We start from the raw sequence: 19023 nt of genomic DNA on the forward strand, positions 1-19023 counted from the left end.
CGGAAAACAGCTATCTTGGGAAAGCGACTCTGGGGGGGGGAAGAATTGTTCAATTCCTCCACAAAAGCTTTGTGTTAAATCCAGGGGCAGAGCTGCAGCTTGTGTAAATTGTCATGGCTACACTGAAATAAATGGGGTTTTGGCTGCCGACGTCAGCTCGGGGATGGACCCTGGAGACAAGTTTCAGCTCATGCGGGCAGACTCACAAAAGCACACGCATCACTTATCTGCTCGGCCAGACCTTCCTTTGAGTTTTCTCCCCACCCTTGACCTGTGCTGATGCCGTGTCCCACCCCGGGCCGTCCCCAGGAGCACAAACCTCGGCTGCTTTCACGGTGCCCGTGCCCTGACCCGGCACGTGCGGTGGAAGAAGTGAATGTCCCTGCTGGGACAGGCTGTGCCTGGGCTCCTGGCGCTGAGTGGAAGGCTCACAGAAGGGTATTTGCCTGGGCGGGGGCAGTGGCTTTTTGTAATTCCTCATTCAGGTTTTAAAAATAATTGGTTACGTGCTTCAAATGAAACTGAAGCCAGCGGAGCGGTTGCGAAAAATTTCGATCCCTTTTGTGTATAACACCCACATGCTTCCCCTCTCCAGGAGGGGGGGAAGCTTCCATTAAAAATTGATAGTCTCTCTGTCAGCTGGATTTTAATTCAGCGAGTGGATTTGACTACTGATGTGAAAAAATGACCTTTGTCAGTGCGATGATATATTTTTTTAATGAGACAGAAATGCTTTGGCTCCTTTCCAGCTTATTAAAATCTTTGCGAGTCCGCGTGCACCGGCGCAAGGGGACAAGAAGGGAAAATTACATTAAGTGCATGATTGGCAAAACAAAATTGAGCTCTTTCTTATTTATTTATTTTTTAATCTATTACAAGCATGTGAATGAATCCTTGTATTATTTATGCAGGAGGATAAAGAGAGCTGTTCTCACAGCTTCGGGAGGAGGCAGACTCCTCTTTCAGCTTCAACTCTTCTTTCCAGACAGGAAAGCGGACACCTCACTGTTATGCAGGACAGAGATAAGTGAAGGTAGTCGTGTGAAACGGGAGTAATTCGCGTGTTTTGAGGAGAATAGGGCATTACTCGGAAGGAGACCATCTCCACGGGCGCAGGGCTCATGCCGGTGGTCTGTGGGTTCCCAGGGCCACCGCAGGATAAATCTCACTGCTGAAAAAAAGCCTTTCACCCTCCCAAGGGCGATCACACTATTTCAGCTGGAGCATCCTATGAGCTAAGTCACCCCAGCGTTTCCTTACTGCTCTGGATCGGCTGACGGGGTTGCTCCAGCCGTCAGCCCGAGCTGAAAGCGATGCTCTCCAGCTACAAGGCTTTGCTACATCACTCGCCCAAATTATGCTGCGTGCACAGAGCACCTTGTCTCAAGGTTGGCTGCGTTGCCAGCGGGGACCTGGCCCTTCTCCAGCTGCTGCTTCCTTCCTCCCTGCCCTCAGCACAGCGTTCAGCGCCTTCTGCTGCCTGCGTGGCAGTGTGGAGACGCTGCAGCAAATGTTAATCTAATTTACTGCTCGCTGTCCTTTTCTGGGTGTTTTTAACTGGGGGAGGGAGGAGGAGGGAGATGAGGTTGGTGCTGAGCTGGGGATGCTGACTCACTGTAAAGCCAGGCAATGCATGGGATCCCTCCCTCCTGCCTCAGTTTCCCCATCAGCCCAGTGGGTTTAGCAGTCTCTGGTGGTGTAATGAAGATTCATATTGATAAAATGCTCAGCGACGCTCATGTGATTAACATCGTTTTCTGATACCTGAGCCTCTTTTGGCAGTTAAAGAGGTGACTTTGCTGCAGTGAGGCCAAGGAGCAGTACCCGTGAGTACCGTGGCAGGAATATCGCAGGCTTTGGGATGCGTTTACTCACGTAACGCTCTTCCTAAAGCCCCCCGAGATGCCTGGTGCTGGGGTCCCTTGTGGCCAGATCCCAAACCTGGATGAAGTTCAGACTGGGGGGGAAAACAGAGGAGAGGAATGAAGATTTACAGTTGCTGGAATAAAAGCAAATGGCTAAAGAAATACCCTCCTGGCTGTGCCATTCACCCCCCCAAAAAAATCATGCGGCAATGGGCCGTGCGTGCAGGACAGGTTCAGGCTGGCCGGAGTCGCTGCAGCTCCCGGCCATCGCCGCGGTCCTTTGCAGCTCCCTTTGCCTGGCTTGGCCTTGCTTTGGCACCAGCGCCGTGCTGGCTCCATCGGGACCTTCCCCGCGCCGCTGCGGCAGGACCACGGCTCTGAATGCCGCTATTGTGAGCCCTGCAGCCGCCTGGCTCTGCCGGGGAAGGGCCTCCAGCTCCCTAGCTTTTTGGGTAAGCTGTAACGATGCCGCGGGTCGAAAGGCTGCGGTGGGAGATTCCTGGGACCTGCATCCTCTGAGCCCCGGTGCGCTATCCTGCCCCGAAGGTGAATGACTGCTCTCCAGGTTATAAAAGGTCCGGGTCCCCCCTGCTCCTTCCCACACCCACTGCGATGGCCATGGCTCTGTTTTGCTGTGGGTGTGTTACACCCACCTGCTATCAAACCTTTTGATTTTTGTTAAAAAAAAAAAAAAATTAGCATCTATTGCTGGAAGTGAGGCCCCCAAAGGAAGAAAAAAATGCTCTGAAGTCCCTGTCCACATCAACCTGATTTGTCTGCAGTAATTTTTTCCCCCGTGCTTTGCCATGGTGGCTGATTTTCCAGGGATGCAGCTGGTGTGGCAGGAGTTCCGGGGGGGCTCTGGGACCCCACTTCTGCCTGTGCCGGACACCGGTTTTCCAGCTGTGTGAGCAGGCAGCCGGATCCTGGCATGGTGCTGTGTGGGGGGTCCTCCATATCAAGGAGGAACCGAGGCGGTGTTTGGATACAACCAGCAGCGCCAGTTTATCTTGGCCGATTGCAGGTGGGGATTTGCCTGCGGAGCCCAGGTGGCACCAGCCCCTTCTCCAGCTCCTCCCACGGTGGCCTCTGGGCTGCGCGTTGCCACCGTGGCCATCAGTGTCCCCATGGCAGCCACCCTCGGCTCCCTGCCCGCACGCTCCCCGGAGATGGAGACGTGGAGGATGCAAAAAGCAAGGAGCAGAGTTCCCCAGCACCAGCCGTGGTGGCCTCCGTGGTGACGTGCCATGTGTTGGACCTTGGGTGCTGGGACCAAGGACGGGTGAGCTGCCACCACCCAGCCTCGGGGTGGGCTTGCTGCTCCGGCTTTCCATGGTGTGTAGGAGCTGAGATGGAGCTGTGCTCCCAGCTGGCAAGGACATAACCCCTTGGAGCCTTGTCCTTGGTGGGATGGGGATGGGCCTCTTTGGGAGTGCCGAGAGGGAGGATTTAAGCGGGTCTGGATGTAATCAAACCTTGCGTAGGTTTGCTGTGCTAGAAATAGGGACTTGCCCTGCTGGGCTGAAGCCCGAGCAGTTGTGCACATGGAATTTTCCCCCAGATCGTGCCCATCGATGCAAAGCAAGGCGTCTTCTGACATGACGAGTGGATTAGCAGCGTAGTGCCAAGGCAGATGGTGTGGCACAGGGCGGATGCGGCGGGGACCTTCCCGTACAAAGCAAGGGGGGGGTTGCCAGGATGTTCAGGGAGCCCTAAACCCGTCTGCCCCCGGGGGGAGTCCCCTGAAGCCAGCCCGATGTGGCTGGATGCACGGCCCCGTCCTCCTGGGAGAGGGGGTGTGTGGAGAGTGGGATTTTTGCCTGCTGCTAAGAGAGGATTTGGGTTTATTGTCTCAAACTGCACATCCCCGCTATTAACGAGCAGCCAGGGTGTCATTTGAATTTAAATGACATCACAGATGCAGCCCTGCTCATTGCTCATTTGCTTACCCAGCGTTAAGTGGTAAATCAGTAAAAGAAACCTGAATTGTAGAAACCTCTTGTGCATCTAATTAGGACGGCTGTAGAAAAGCACCACGTGTTTTAACCACCTTGGTGGCAATGCTTGCCCGCTGCCATGCGCAGCTCTGTTTCGGTCCCGTCGCTCACCTCGCTGTGGTAAGCAGCCAGGGAAGTGATGCAGATTGCTTAAAAACGTTGCGATTCACGGCCGGGACAGATGCAAAGGATTTAAAAGGGGAAAATCGTGGTAGCGTTGGTGCTCAGAGGGATGCTGTGGGGAGCCTGGGTGGGCTTGGGCAGCCCTTGGGCTGGGCTGGGCTGTGGGCAGAGGGATGGCTGCAGCCCTCAAATATCCGCCCCAGTTTTGTGCCCAAACTTTTGGCTCTGAATGGCTCTTATCATAACTTAGCAGGGGCCCGAAGAGTGTCTTATAGTGATCGTGACACAGAAAAACAACTGGGCTAAAGAGGCGATTATTAAAATTGCAAAATCAAATACCCGGTGTTCAGAAATACCAGAATTTCAGCCTGAGCAGGTAGAGCGTGTGCTGCAGATAACTGGCTCTGTAATGGGGAGATTTGGGAAATCTTTGCTCTGGTTCTGCCCCGCAGGATTGTTGTTCTCCCTGTCTGCAGGGCAAAAGTAGCTTCGACGAGGACTGCAGCTGCTTCTGTGAGTTTTTAAGCTGTGACTCAGGAGGTTTAAGTTCAGGTCTCCGTCCTGCTGTGGGCATATTGGGGTTTTGAGACGTCATTCCCTTGGTACCGCTGTGCCTCCTCAGGCTGCAAGGTTTAAAGTTGGCGGAGGAGTTTGTATCGCTGTGTTGAGAGAGCTGCCAGCGCTATACGTGCTGCTGCAATACAAATAATTATATCAAAAAGATTATTTCTAAGTCCTGGTAGAACGGCGAGATCTTGGCTTCTTGTCCTGACCACGTTTCCTTTTCTTTCTTGAGTCCTTTGAAAAAAATCTGGCTCCTTCCACCGTGACTCAGATAGGAGGAAATAAAATTCACATTCATCACGTTACCGCTTGAGTCAGATCGGCATTTACGCCATTAGTCCGGAGCAGGTTGGCTCTGTGATGGGTGTTTGCTTTCTTCCTTGTGATGAATGTAATTAATCTTAGATGTGGACTTTGCCCAAAGAACCGCCTGGAAAGCCCGCGGGAATTCGGATGCCTCCTTTGTGGTGCACAGCTCCACCCCATCAACAGGAGGTCCCGCCGGGGAGGTGTGGGGCCGAGCTGGGAGAGCAGCAACCTGCAAGGGACTCCTGTTCCTGCATTAAACCAGGGCCAGACAGCAATTAGCACCGCCGTCTGAGCTTCCCCTTACTCTCGCTGCTGGGCAGCATGGGTTGCTGTGTCCCATTACCCCATGAGTAACGCCCGCGCATCGCCTCGGGGCACAGCACCTTTGAGGGCACCCAAGGAGGAGCACCAGCAGCCGGGGCCGGGACGCTCCGCTCTCCCCGCAGATGCCCCTGCGTTGGGTCCGTGACAAAGCATCTCTAAGCACTCGGGGATCAAGCCTGGTGCTCCCCGGGAGTCCTCACCCCATATGCAGCACTGCCCCTGTTACCGTAGCCTTTGGCTGTGATTTATAGCCCCGGAGCAGCCCTTTGCTGGGCTCCAGTAATCCCGCTGTCCTTACCCGATAAAAGACAATTAAATAGTCATCTTGCTGCCTGCCAGGCCTTGAGGGGTGAGTGCACCCAGGAAGACAATTTGGGTTCCTCACTGCTTCTGATAGCTGCCTAATCTGCCGAGGGATTTAGAGGGCACTTGTCTGATGTTCAAGGCTTAGCGCTGCGGGAACAGCCAGAGACTGCTGCCTGGGGAAAAGATGGGGAGAGGCGGCTGCCAAAATGGCATTGCACCACGAAGGGCTTTTGTGCCTGCGGCGTGAGGGTGTTTACCCCGGCGCTACGTTCAGTTTTGAGGCTCCTAGCAGGGGGAAGAGGAGGGCGCTGATGTTTTCCTTTACCTGGGGCAGGATAAGAGTGATGGGGACACATCTCCACCTGGGCTGGAGCAGGGACCTGCCTCCCTCTTGCACATTATAGCACTGGGAACAGGTAAGTGCTCAGAGCAGCGAGGGGGAGGTGGAAAATCCTCCCTCCTGCATGAGGGTCTGGCACTGACCATATCTTCCGTGCCGTGTCCTGGCCACCCACCCCAGGACTACACCAAGCCCAGCACCAACTCCTTGGTGTAGCTCCATTTGGACCATCTCAAACGCCAGATGAGCAAAGGCGCTGCTGAGGTGAGCGGCGTTGTGCTGAGAATGGGCTTGGGTTGGTGTTCAGGGGCAGCAAAACGGGACCGGGCATCGGCACCCGGGAAGGAAAGGGAGACTGAGCCTGGAGGGACGATGCTCGTTGTTACGGCTAGAAGTGGAAACGGCCCTGGGAGCTAGCAGAGTTGTAAAACTTCAGATGCTGACTAACTTATACCTGCACCGCTGAACGATCTGCTGCTCTGCAGGTGATCCTGGAGCAAATCACTTAACCTCATCCAGCCCCTAGGAGAAGGAATTAATTGAATTATTTTGTTTTGATGGTCCCTCTTAAGCAAGCTGACTGCGATCGCTGCTGACACACCAGCAACTGCCAGGTCAGTAGAAGACTCTGCCAGGTCGGGGCAGGGGCCCATTTCATTCCAAGTGTGCAGATATGGAAATAAAGAGATTTCAGACCCTGGGTGCAAGTTGAGCCTTAGCGTGCATCGCAGTGAAATGAGCTGGGGTCCTTGCTGGGGCCTCGAATGAGCTGTTTGCTTTGTCCTCTCCCTCCCCTTGCTGGCTCCGAGCCCCGGTGTGGGGTAGCACCACACACCTTCATCGGCTGTGCATGTTTGGCAGCTGCTCATGAGCAAAAAGTAACCCCCTTCTCTCCTGCAAGGGTTTCTCCCATGCTTGGAGCTTTGCTGTGGAGCAAAGAACATCAGCTGTATCTTTACTGCAAAGAAAACATGTACAGTGGTTTGTATTTTTAAAGGCGACAGTCTTGCAATAAATTGGGATGGATTTTCAGGTGCCTACACTGATAGCATGGTTTTGGATCAAGCAAGCCTGGGGATAAAGAGGTTTTGGTGTTGGATTTGGGTTCTTTTTTTTTTTTGTCTTCTCTGATGTTAGCCTGCACCCCAGAGAGAAAATACACTGGCTCGGTGTCATTACTTTAATTGGACTGATCCTCTGCAGACGCTGTTTGCGGGTTGATGAAAGATGGGGAAGGGGCTGGTGCTTCCACTCCGCTCACACACAATGGAGCACGCAGGACGGGAGCGGCTGCCGGTGCTGCGCGCTGGCTTTCGATACCACACCTTCCCCCGGGGTCTTCTACAGGACTTGCAGACCATTAAAAAGCCACATCAAACAGCGTTTCTTCCATTTAAGCTTCATGACAGAAGCCAGTCCACAGTGTTGAAACCCAGCTGGGAGCTGCTGGGATATAATGGAAAGAGTTCATTAGAGGAGTCCCCAGCTACCCGCAACTTTCAGGCTTTTCAGATGACAGAAATTCAGCAGGAAACTGAGGTGGTGGCAGCTGATTGCTGTGCTTCAGGGTACTGGGGCTGATTTAACCACTTCATCAACCAAAGCCAGGCAACCTTAGTATTTTTATTTTGAGAGAAGCAGGTTGCATAGTGTTTTTTTCTTTAACCAAATCACGCTATCAGTCCAGCTCTTTGAATCACCCGGAGACTAACCTTAAAAGAAAACACCCCATGACCTTAATTTATTTACCTTCAGGCAACTTCTATACAGAAGGGTGGGGAAATACAGATTTTAGTTCAGCAGGCAGAGGAAACAGTGTCTCTTTTTTTTTTTCCCCCAAATAACTTTTAAAACCAGAACTGCAATAGATTTTGGGATTTTCTTGAGGAAACTCCAGGTGTCCTGGTGTGTGTGTGCCTGTGCAGTGCCGCTGCAGGGATGCGTCCCGGGAGGTTTTCCAGTGCCCAGACTCGGCTCCAGCTTCCTTCACGCTTAGCTGAGGCTCGAACCTCTCGGTCCTTTCCAGGTCCCTTTCTACAAAAGGGCGAAGCTGAAATCTTTGTTTCCTGATGCTCACAGGAGAGAAATGGCCGATAGCTGAATTTTAAAAGTAGGGCAGTGAGAAATACACGGAGAGGCGACAAGAGGCATGGCAACAGCCTCACGCTGAAAGAGGAGAGTCAGGCATTCAATTACTGCTGTTGTATGTGTGGTCCTGAGAGCCAACTTTCCTTTTCCCCTCCTTGGATATCACCTCCAAACGCGGGGAGATGCCAGGCACTTTAACTTTCCCAGTGTTTCAGCGATGCTAAAAGAAGCGAGGTGAAAACTCTGCCTGTGTCAGTGTTCCCGTAAACCTGCCCCCACCGTGCCTCAATGTAGGGGACCTAAGGCAGCCCAGGGAAACCTGCAGACAATGCCTGCTTTGTCCACCTCCCTTCTCCTCGGGCGCCGTGAGATGCCGAGTCCAAACATTTAACCACAAAATGCATTAATTACCGTCCAGCTCCCTGGGGTAAGGACCGTATGCCAGTAACCAGAAAAAAAGCACGCTATTGCATGGAAAGTACATTGATTGTTAAATGACTCCAAGCTGCAATTACTGCCACTAAAAGTTCTTGATTAACATTTCCTAGAAACATTTAGTCCTCCAACCTCGGTGCTTGGAGCAGTGTTCACTTGGACCGCGCAAAAGAGGTGCGACCCAGAAATTGTGGGATGAAGTCAACTTCCCACATAATGATAGGGGATGCGTCCTCTGCTCCTGTAATTCTGCCTCAACCCACAGCAGAGAGCTGTTTTCCACTGTATTTTTCACCAGTGTCAGATGTTAACTCTGGGTCCGGTTCCACGCAGCGCTGCGTGTCCTCAGCTGCTCACTTAAGCGCTTTGTGGGACCAGCTCTGGGAGCCTGCAGTTAATGCTAAAATTTGGCATCCGCCCCGGATGAAAATGAGCTATCTAGGGACAGCTGGTTGGGAGTTATAGCAAACTGCAAACAGTCTGACACAAGCAGAAGTTTGATTTCCCCCGCACTCCCTGGAAATCTGGCGGGCTAACACCCTCCGATCGGCTTCAAAAACAAACACTGCTCAACACAGGGGGAATAAAACATGAATGAGCTATAGCAGCATAACAAAATAGGTGGCAGGTGATGGATGGAGCCCAAAATCGCGCTCGGTGTCTGGATGGGAGCCTTAAGGAAACTGGAGCTTATGGGGTTACTTTGCTAAAGGGGACCATCACAGCAGAGCATCTGCGACACGTGGTCTCTGGGCCTGCGGTCACTGCTCTTCCGCTTCAAGTCTCCAGGGAAAGACTTTGCAGCATCCCAGCCTGCAGACAAGCCCAGGAACCCGAATTAGCATTGGAATGAGAATGCTGGTATTTTTAAACCAGGGTGTGTCGTTTCTGCCTTTCTTTTAATAGGTGTCCGTGGGCAGGTTCTTCTCACAGCTTCATCCACCATTGCTTTAAAGAGCTATAATGAACCCGACTGTCAGGCCAGGCTCTCGCTTCCAGCCGCAGCCGGCACTGGATGGTCCAGCAAGGTGCCATGCTGCGTTCTGCCTTCCAAACCTTCCTCAGCACCCTTTCTTCTCAAAGCAGTTTAATTACGCTTAAAAGCCGGGATAGTCGTAGGGCATGCGGTCCTGCTGAGCTGCAACATGACCTGCACGCTGAGCTCCTCCGGTGCCTGAAAAATTCCCCTTAGAAATAAAGAGCCATTTTTGAAACCCGGGGTCAATGTAGCAGCAAATTCCACCGGCTGAACGTGCACAGCGAGGGCCGGGGCAGGAGAGCGCTCGCTTTGATATCTTTAACATCTGATGCCTCCAGTTTCAAAAGCACTTGGAAAGTTTGAGATGGAAAATTGCTGCATAAAGGCCAAAAGTGCTAGAGAAGTGAAACAATCAGACGCTGTTTTGCTGCTCTGCCAAATGGAAATAAGCCTTCTCAATACGGCATAAAATAATATAGAAGGAGTGACCTACTGATCTAAGCACAGGCGGGGGGGCCAGAATTGCTTTGTTCTGACTCCCTGACTCGGTGCAAATTTAGCTTTGAAAAAGTCACTTAACTTTTCTGACTCATTCCTCACAGCTGTAAAAGGTGGGTAATGCTCACTTCCCTATGGATTGTTAGGAGGACTGGTTATTTATTTTGTAAAGCTTTGGCAAAGTAATTCGAAGTATTATCACAAAAAAATCTTCCAGAATAACATAAGCAGCAATTACAGGACTAGGAAAGAATCGAGAGCTTTCAACGTTCAAAACTGTTCTGAGCATCGTTACAGAAAGAGGTTTCATTTGAATGGGGAGGATGAGGGGTTTGGTAGGTGCCAGCTGGAAACCAGGAAAATGTCATCTAAAAGTAAAATAACTGAAAAGATATTAAGCACCAGACAAGGCTGGTGCAGCTGGATATAAATGAAATAAGCTATTAGCTGCTCTGCAAGATAACAGCATGCGAACTCTTTTGTTAGAGAAGAAATTCAGTGGTAGCGAGGAAAAAAACAGCCCTGGCAGCTCCTTTGTACAGCTGGTAAAACAAAAAAGCAGAGTGCCTCCCAGACCTCAAATTTGTTGCTCTACACCTACCTTTAGCGGCACCACGGGAAAGCTATTTCTTTGTACTAAAAACACCGTCTTTTGAAAAGTAGGTGGTTCTTTGCTTTGGGGAGTCTTATAAAGTACTTCAGGTTTTACAAAACCCTGCGATTTTAAAACTTTTGGCGGAGGAGGATGGTGAAGCACAGAGAGGAAGGCTTGGTCCTCGGCTGAGAGGGGTGCCTGGCTCAGCATTCCTTATCCTGGCGCTGCTCAGCCCCGGTTCAGAGGACGCAGCTCTTGCCTTTCCCAGCAGACACCGAACAAGCAACAGAGGATAACAACCTTCCCCCACCAGCACATTGCAATGGCCTTGCAATAAAAGTCCCTCGTTACCAGTTCCTGAACCTGCTGGGGAAATTTGGCCCAACTGGTGCAAATTTCTTACTCTGCCGTGTGGAAAAAGTGAATGTAAAGCCCCAAAACCGATGCTTGTGGAAGGTCTCCGTGACAATCCCATTTAAGGGAAATGTTTTTATCCCACCCATGTTCCAACGACAGTGTCCTTTGTGGTAGAGGCTGCAATTAATTTAAGGGCAATTATTCAGGGAGATTCCTGGACAAGGCTGGACTGCATGGTCCTGCCTTGCTCCCAGATCGGTTTTGGTTACAGTGACACACCAATTTCCAATTTAGACTGTCCCACCCCATGAATCAGCGAGATTCCTTGGACTCTGTAAAATCAACAGAAACGAGTCTTCCACCGACTCCCAGGGAGATGCTGAGCTGAGGAGGGCTGTACAGAAGCTGTAGGAACAGGAATGAAAAGGACTTTGCCACATCGGTTGCCCGGCCCTATCAGCACCGGGAGAGGGGCTGACAGCAGTTTTTCCTGCTCCAGATGAACAATTCAAGGGCATTCAAAGATGAAATTTGCTTAAAGGCATCCGGTTATGCAGAACTGAGGGTAGTAAAATGCCTGGAGAGATACAAGGTTTTGTTATTACCAGTGCATACTATTAATAATGTTATTACCAGTTGGTAACCATTTCATCCGGAGCCATTTCTGGCTGCACGGATGCATTTGGGTACAAATTACAGGGAGGCTCGTCCCAGCGCCGGGTCACAGACAGCATTAAAGCAGTAGAGGCGGAGAGCTGTGTCGACAAGTCATTCAATGCCACCCCGGGGTATCCCACAGCCCCGGCGCATCCTACCCTGGGAACGGCTCTGCCGAGACATTCAGGTGCAGCTGAACTCAGACGATTAAAAATAAAGAGTCTGAGCTCCTGAAAAAAAGGAAGGACTGGGAGCGAGGGCGGGTGCTGCCGAGGCATAAAAGCCGCTCTGTTCCCAACGGCTTGGACTCCGCAGGCATGAAGTCGCATGGGGAGAATGTGATCGCAGGCTGCGTGCTGCCTTGTGCTATTTTGGTGGAAAGACTGGAAAGGGCAAACGGTTTAATTTCATTCCGACGTTTTGCCCAATTCTCCTGCGCATTTTTCTGTCCAGCTCCTCAGTCCCCGACCTTAATAGCGAGAGAGAAACTAGGCTGGAAACACTCCTCCCTGCCTCTCGAAATAGATTTTCCCCCGGCCAGGAAAGAAGCTATTTCTGCTGCTCTGGCACAGACACCCGCTCTGTGGCGGGTCCCGCACCCCGGAGCGTGGCGGGGCCGTGAAGGGGAAGTTTCCAGTTTTGAAGCTTCTCCCCGCAGGCGGGGTGGGCTGCAGCCCCGCGCCTGAGGCGACGGCGGGGGGGGGGGGAACGACGCACAGGACCCGCGCCCTGGGCCTGGCAGCGCCCACAGGGCTGCGGCCTCCGCCAAGGCCTGGCCCAAGCAGGCCGCTCCCAGACGTTAGGTCATCGGGCACCGCACCAGCAGCGGACAGCGCCCGCCGCCGGCCTCGCCCCGGGCGGCGGGGGTGACCCTCCGCCACCCCGGGGACGTCCCCCGGCCCTGCCCGCGGGGACCCCCGCCCCCGCCTCAAGCGGCTCCGCGCCCCGGGGCCCGCCATGGAAACCGTTGCCCCCCTCAGCGCCGGCCCCGCCCCTTTGGGAAGGCCCCGCCCCTCGGCGCCGGCCCCGCCCCCCGCGCCGGCCCCGGCGGGCGCCTGGGCCGCTGGGGCGGGGCCGGCCGCAGTCGCGCGCAGGGCGGGTGAGGCGAGCGGTGAGGCGTCGGCGTCCCGGCTGGCAGCGGCGGGCGAGGCGAGAGGCGGGCGGAGGCTGAAGCATGGCGCTGTCCGTGCCGGTGAACGGGCTGAAGGAGGGCGACAAGGAGCCCGTCATCGAGCTCTTCGTCAAGGTAAGGCAAGGGGGTCCCGTCCACGTCCAGTCCCGTCTCGGCGCCGAGCGCGCCTCTCCCCTCAGAGCGCGCGCTCCGACCGTTGGGCGCCCCCTCCCCCAACCGCCGTTTTCCCGCCCGCTCCCGCCCGGGGGGCTCCAAGTTTCCCTCAGCGACTTCCTCGGGGCCGCGCCTCCCCGCCGGACTGGGGGGGAGCCGCCGCCTCCGGGACCCCCCTCCCCGCCTTACTGTTGGGGTCCCCTCCCCGCCGTGCTGGGCGTGGGGGGCCCCTTTCGGCCCCCCCGCCCCAGATCCCCGCGGCCGGGGGCGAGGCGGGGCGGCGGGAGCGCGGGGCTCTCCTCAGGGCGGCTCCGGGCCGGGCCGGAGGCGACGCCCCGTCGCTCGCCGCGGTGCGGGGTGGCCGCGCACAAAAGGGCCCTTTCGGCGGGGAGGGAGTGCGGGGAGCCGGGGCTGAGTCAGTGTGTACAGATGGAGCGAGTGATAACGCGAACCGCAAATAAGTCACTTTAGAAAAGTGTGCCTGTGTGCGTTTGCTGGAAGATTCTTTCCCCAGAGCAAATGCTGCAGCCGGTGCATAGCAGGGCTGTGGGCATCGGTAGCAGAGAGGAGTAACTTGCTCTGTGCACAATACATCACCCTCGCGATTCAGCTCTGCATTGTGTGCCCAAGTGTGTGCATGAAGGTAGTAAAAGTACGAGTTACTTTTCATTCAATCCCCTGCCTAAAAAGTCGGCTCTCGTGGCAGAAACCAGACATGTAAATGCATCACCAGTTTTTCTTCCAAACTAGAAGAATGAGCATGTATTGTACTGCCCTTATCTGGCAAAGATACCATATGGTATCTCCACATGTTTTGCATTCACATATTGCAGTATGATGCAATATTTTGCATCCTATGGGGCTCTAGTGATGCAGCATCTTCCTTTTACTTCATATCAAACGTGCAGAGGGTAAATGGTGCTAATCCTTTTTTTTTCTATGCTAAAACTTACTTGGAAGAAAGCTTCTGCAGAAACGAAGTATTTTCGTTTTTCAGATGAAATTTCTTTCTATTGCAGTGAGAAAATAATGGAAAGCCTTCATCTGGGATCTTGGGAGTTGCTTAGTATAAAAGCCATGATGACAAACATGACAATTTCCGGCAGACTGGGTAGACCTTTGCAAATAAGTTATTAAATACAGACTTTATTTTTTAAATGATACTCTAAAAATATTGAATTTTTCCTGTTTTGGACTTTTTAGTAGCCTCGAGAGGTGGTAACGGGACCCAGGGAAAGCATTGCAGTGGAGGATTCCAGACCTGATTTTAGTCAGAATATTTAGGTTCTTAGTGTAGAGGTTAGAACTTACTAGTACAGCAATTAAGTTACAGATTACTTTGAATTATTTATAGCAGTACTGCTTTAATATAACATGCCAATTTATCTTCATCTGAAGTTCATTGGCCGATTTTTCTTATTTTTAAACAAATTAGAGCAGTGATTGATAGCAGAAGGATTTGGGGGCAGGGGAAATAAACTTTGTGGGTCTGTTTAAAGAGGATATTTCATGCATGAGGAGTAGCGTGGAAGAAGGTGTAAAATTAGTTGTGAGAAAGTTGTATTGCATCTGATTAAATTGGTATTGGACCAATAAAGATGTGAGACTATATGAAAGGGGAAAAGCAGGGAATTTTTCTGTCCCTCTCAATTGAAACTTCTTTATTGGCATGGATTTAAGAAGGCTATATTTGGGGTTATCAGTGAGTAGTATCTCCCTCAAGGAAGCCTTTTCCCAGTGTTACGAATGACTGCTGCAAACTGTATACTGTCTGCCTTTAGGATAGAGTTTAGGTTAAAAAAGAAGTTATTCTTGTCTGCCTTCATGGTCTTCAGGTAAAGGTTATTTCCCTGCAGAGGAAGAACACCCCCGACCCCAGCAGACAGACCAAAATAGTTGTTTCATCTGGGTGTTGCTGTCTGTCCCACACTTTATTGAAGCTGTTAAGCATTACTAGAACAGTGTTTTTGTAAAGCTAATAGAAGTCTTGTTTGCTACCTGTCTCATTAAGATGGTCACTTCACAAAATGCAAGCAGAGTATTTATGGTTATTCAATCAAATGAATAGTGTCTGTCTAGAAGAGCACTAGCTTTTGATTTAGTCATTTTTTGCCCCTGTAAAAGGGAAGCTCAGTTCCTACTTTTGTCTGTTGCACAGTTTTCACCTGGTTACAGGTGCAATCTAGAAGTCTGAAGTTACTGAGTGAATGTGAGAGTATTTAGCAATGTAGCTAGTCACTTTTCAAACAGTATATGGGGTCTTGGTTCTACCTGTGCACTGTTAGTCAGCGAAGCTCTTAAGATAGAGGTAGTGGAAAGACTTACTGACCAAAAAAGAAATCTTTGCCAAATGCCTGCGGCTGAAAGGCGGCAACTCTATGACCTGCATACAAAGGATTGTAGCAGCCAGACTAAGATGAAACAAAGGTATGGATTAAAGCTTGAGAAACAAACCTGTGAAGCAGGAGAAACTGTTTGGCTTCATGCCCAAAATGTTGGGTTTGAATCTTATTAAATTGTGATCAGTAACAAAATAGGATGGGCACGGCATGGGGAGGAGTGCACACATGGTTAGATTTCAGTTGTGAATAACTATATAGGGTTGTTTGTCACCAGCAAATTGCTTGGATTTATTCAAGAAGACGGTGTATCAGTCTGCTGTAACTTGTATTTTCATATTCTGTGATAACGTATGTGCAGAATTAGGATACTTAGGTAAGAAAATGTGTTACAGTGCTGGAGCTGAGGTGAATAGTCTGTTTCTTGGTCTCATATAATGAACTTGCTTCAGCAGCTTTTTCATTACAGTGCTGGTGGGCTGCCCACGGTCTCTTTTAAACTAAGTGTAAATATTTTTCAAGTCTTTCCTCTGAGAGCTGATTAGGAGAAACTAGCGATGTATCTGATTTCATTTAGTTTCCTCGTATGTTCGCATGTTTTATTAATGAGGGAGGCCCACTTCCATTGTCTAACAAGAATATTTTTATATGCCCTAGTGGCATTTTAGAGTAATGAAGACTACGTCGTAATGAATGTGCACGCAGAAATTCAAGCGTTGTGATCTAAATACAACTTGTATAAGCCACTTGTAATAGCTGCAATTTAGTTGATCGTGTGTAGATTTTTATTGTAAATAAAAAGTGCGGTGGACTGACTTGGTCAAATAGAACCACTCATCTGTGGAAACCACAGGACAGAGCTTACAAAACTACTTGTGCAGTTTCTTTAAGACAGTGTACAAAGGAGATGGGGACGGAAGCTGCCCAAAGCTCAGCCCTTGGTGTTTCTGAGGGCAGTTGGTGACTGCATTCTTCTTGTAATAGCAAGGTGAAGACACAGATGATCAACAAGTTCGGTGTTAAAGAAAAAAGCCAACAAACTCAACAAACAAGAAATTCATAGTTGTATATCTACGGGCATGAGACAGGCTCTAGTAGATGTAGGTAACCATTAAGGAAGGTGCTCTCGTCAACTGTGTAACATGTATATACTTGCAAATTAATTAGACCTTGGATTTCTGGCAGCTTTCAAATAAGATGTCATTGCGAAATTGGGCACCCGTTTTGAAAATCAGATAGTGTCTACTATCTGTTTACCTGTGAATTGTACTGTCAGTAGAAAAAAAAGCTGTGATTTCACATTTGATGAATACCCTACTCTAAAACGCTTCCAATGACTGTAACAGAAGCTTGTCTACATTTTTGTGTATCTGAATTAAACAGAAATTTGGCAGGTTTGTCTTCTGGGATCTAGGTCCATTTTGCTCAGTTAAATGTTGGAGGCTGTGGCAGGAAAGGGATGTGTTCATCTGCATCTCCAGCAGCAGACTTGGTATTAGCTCAGGGCTGGGTGAGAAGGAGCGTGATTTGTCTGACTTGCATGCGTTCAGGTCTGCCTTTGTCTTGCAGTTGCTCATTGCCTGTGCGTATCCTTACGTAAGCTCTGGTGTCTCATTCTGGAGTGGTATAGCTGCTGTATATTGGTTTATAACAAACCATCCCATGATCTTGTTTGTCATCATTGTTTTTTTCTTTTTTTCTTTTTTTTTTTTGTTTTTTTGGCAACTACAATATAGCTGTAATATTAAAAGGAACATCGATATAAGGAAATAACAAGACTAGAGACATGCAACGTTGCTTCTCAGAGATAGTCTTGTCAGGGGCAGGCTTGTCACTTGATAATCTTATTAGATAAGTCTCCTCCTCACGTACCAGATCATCCTTTGGAGGTTTTGATGTAATAACCTCAGCACCTGAGAACTTTCAGAGTCTGCCTTTTATATGCGTTTGGTATAGATAGCAAAATTTCATGGCTGGCTTATTTCTTGTGAGCAAATACTGGAGTATTGTAAAGGATCCCCTTATAAACTGAGGTGTAACCATCTTGTTATATCCTGTGCTTAGCTGTTATAAATCAGGCCTTTTCCTTCTTTGGCCAACAAACTATATTCCTTTAAATTCTGCTTGGGAAAGGTGTCATAGGCAGAAACCTCCTCGGCTTTTTGATTTGAATCTGGTTGCTGATACAGAAACTAGTGTGCTTGGTACAATGTTGTTTAAAAATACAGAGATGGTCTCAAGTGTAAATGTTAATTTTTTTGCAAAACATTGGAAAGTAAGCTTAAAAACTCCTAGCAATCATTTTCAAAGGGATTACACAGATGAGTTAGCTTTTCTTCAGGCAGAAATTGCTGCTGAATACACTTCAACAGTAATGGTTTTATTCACTGGCACCTATCTTCCCCTTTCCAATGATTAACATCTAGACGGCTCAGATTGTCGAGAGAACTTGTGTTTTACTTTGCAGCTGAAATTATGTCTAACACTCCTGTGCTTTTCCTCCTTTCCCCACAAAGTGGTCTGAGAACTGGCCGAGTTCCTGCATTTCAACTCGTTGCCCTTCACAGCCTGCTCATCTGCTAGCTGGGATGGTGCAGTCATCTGCAGTGGTGCTTCCGAGTCATTTGCTCCATGGTGCATCCAAGTGCCGTATGCCATATATGCATTCTTTCAGCATAGATGCTGCTGTAAAAGACAAATCTGTCCTCAATTTCCCCAGATGGGAGATGTTTCAGGCTGTGCGTTGAAGGCTTGAAGGGGAAAGAGAAGCCTGTGTATCAGAGCACGTATTGTGGGACAAACTTTAGGGCCTGGAACTGATCAAAAGTCAGGGGTAAATGCACATCAAGGATCTGGGCAGTCCGAGTCTTGTTCCTGATGCTTTTGTGTGTCGGTCTGTGGTTGTGTGTGCGTGCAGTAAAGAATTCACAGAAGCAGGAAAGAGTATACTGAACACAACACCAAAGTTCTTGTGAAAATATTTGAAGAGAATGAGAATCCTCTTAAAAGGGATGTCTTGTCTGTACATAAAGATAATTGATTGTTGAGAAGTAACATGTAGATACGAGGAATGTTTATGTAAACTCAGTTTCACTGTTGGGAAGTGGGTGGGAGGGTCTGATAATCTTTCAGTGGGCAGCACTGTGACAGTATTAGCCATCCTAAGAGGTTAGTAATCATTACCCTCACAGCCCGAAGTGACTCAGTGTCACTGTCTAGTCTTTCACTGGTTATCCTGACCTAATCTTGTGGAAGGAAGCAGTGAGGAATAAGAGAGTTCTTTATTTGAAGAGTATTACTGTCTACCTTTTACTGTGAATAGGGTGAGCAGAGGAGTAGTTGTGGATTTTTGAAGGCTGTGTTGTCTCTTACAAAAATCTGTGTTTGGAAGAGTCTAGTTGGGGAATTCATTGAACTTCTAGCTAAACAGTAATCTATGTACTTTGGAAAATGACTTTTGTACTCTGAGCTTGCAAGTTTGATTTTTAAAAGTGTACATTAGTTAGAAGGGACAAAAAGAGCCCATGGCTGTCGTTATTTTCTCACCAGCGTGAGCATGTTCAGATTCTCTTTTAAATGAGACGTTTATTGTGATGTGACTAACACAAGGCCTACACACTTTTATAACAGTGCCTACATCAATTCCAAGCTCTGGCTGGGCTGGACATACCACTTAGAAATCCACAAGAACTACTTTTAAGACTGGATAACTGTACTTGGCAGTAATTGGATTTGTTGTCTTTTTTTTTTTTTTTTTCCCCTTTGGTAGATGTTCTCTTTTGCCCTGCAAGTGATAATCAGCTGAGAAGTGCAATTCTATAAAACCTTAACTGAACAGCATGGGAGAAAGTAAGGTGTTTTTGTCTGCCAGTATAGACTGTAGTTTGTCTATATAGACTTAGTTTGTCTAAGACAACAAGCTTTAATTATGGTGGTGGTTGGTTGCAAGTTGACTGGCCATG

The 19023-nt window shown here is 49.6% G+C and overlaps 1 protein-coding gene across 2 annotated transcripts in view; it reads left to right on the top strand.

Moving 5' to 3' along the window:
• Positions 1–12507: 12507 nt before the first annotated feature.
• The window catches only part of CLIC4 (chloride intracellular channel 4), a 34167-nt gene continuing 27651 nt past the window's right edge, over positions 12508–19023 (top strand). The window contains exons 1-2 of one of the 2 annotated variants that reach the window (XM_075522592.1): positions 12556–12683; positions 13742–13833. Coding sequence is in view for 1 of the 2 variants with exons in the window: in XM_075522591.1 (XP_075378706.1) it covers positions 12612–12683 (72 nt within the window). In the remaining variant the exon portion in view is untranslated. Of the gene's footprint in view, positions 12684–13741; positions 13834–19023 lie in introns of both variants that reach the window. The other variant, XM_075522591.1, reaches the window with a different exon arrangement.

This window comes from Mycteria americana, chromosome 21, assembly GCF_035582795.1.
Source record: "Mycteria americana isolate JAX WOST 10 ecotype Jacksonville Zoo and Gardens chromosome 21, USCA_MyAme_1.0, whole genome shotgun sequence".
NCBI lineage: Eukaryota > Metazoa > Chordata > Aves > Ciconiiformes > Ciconiidae > Mycteria > Mycteria americana.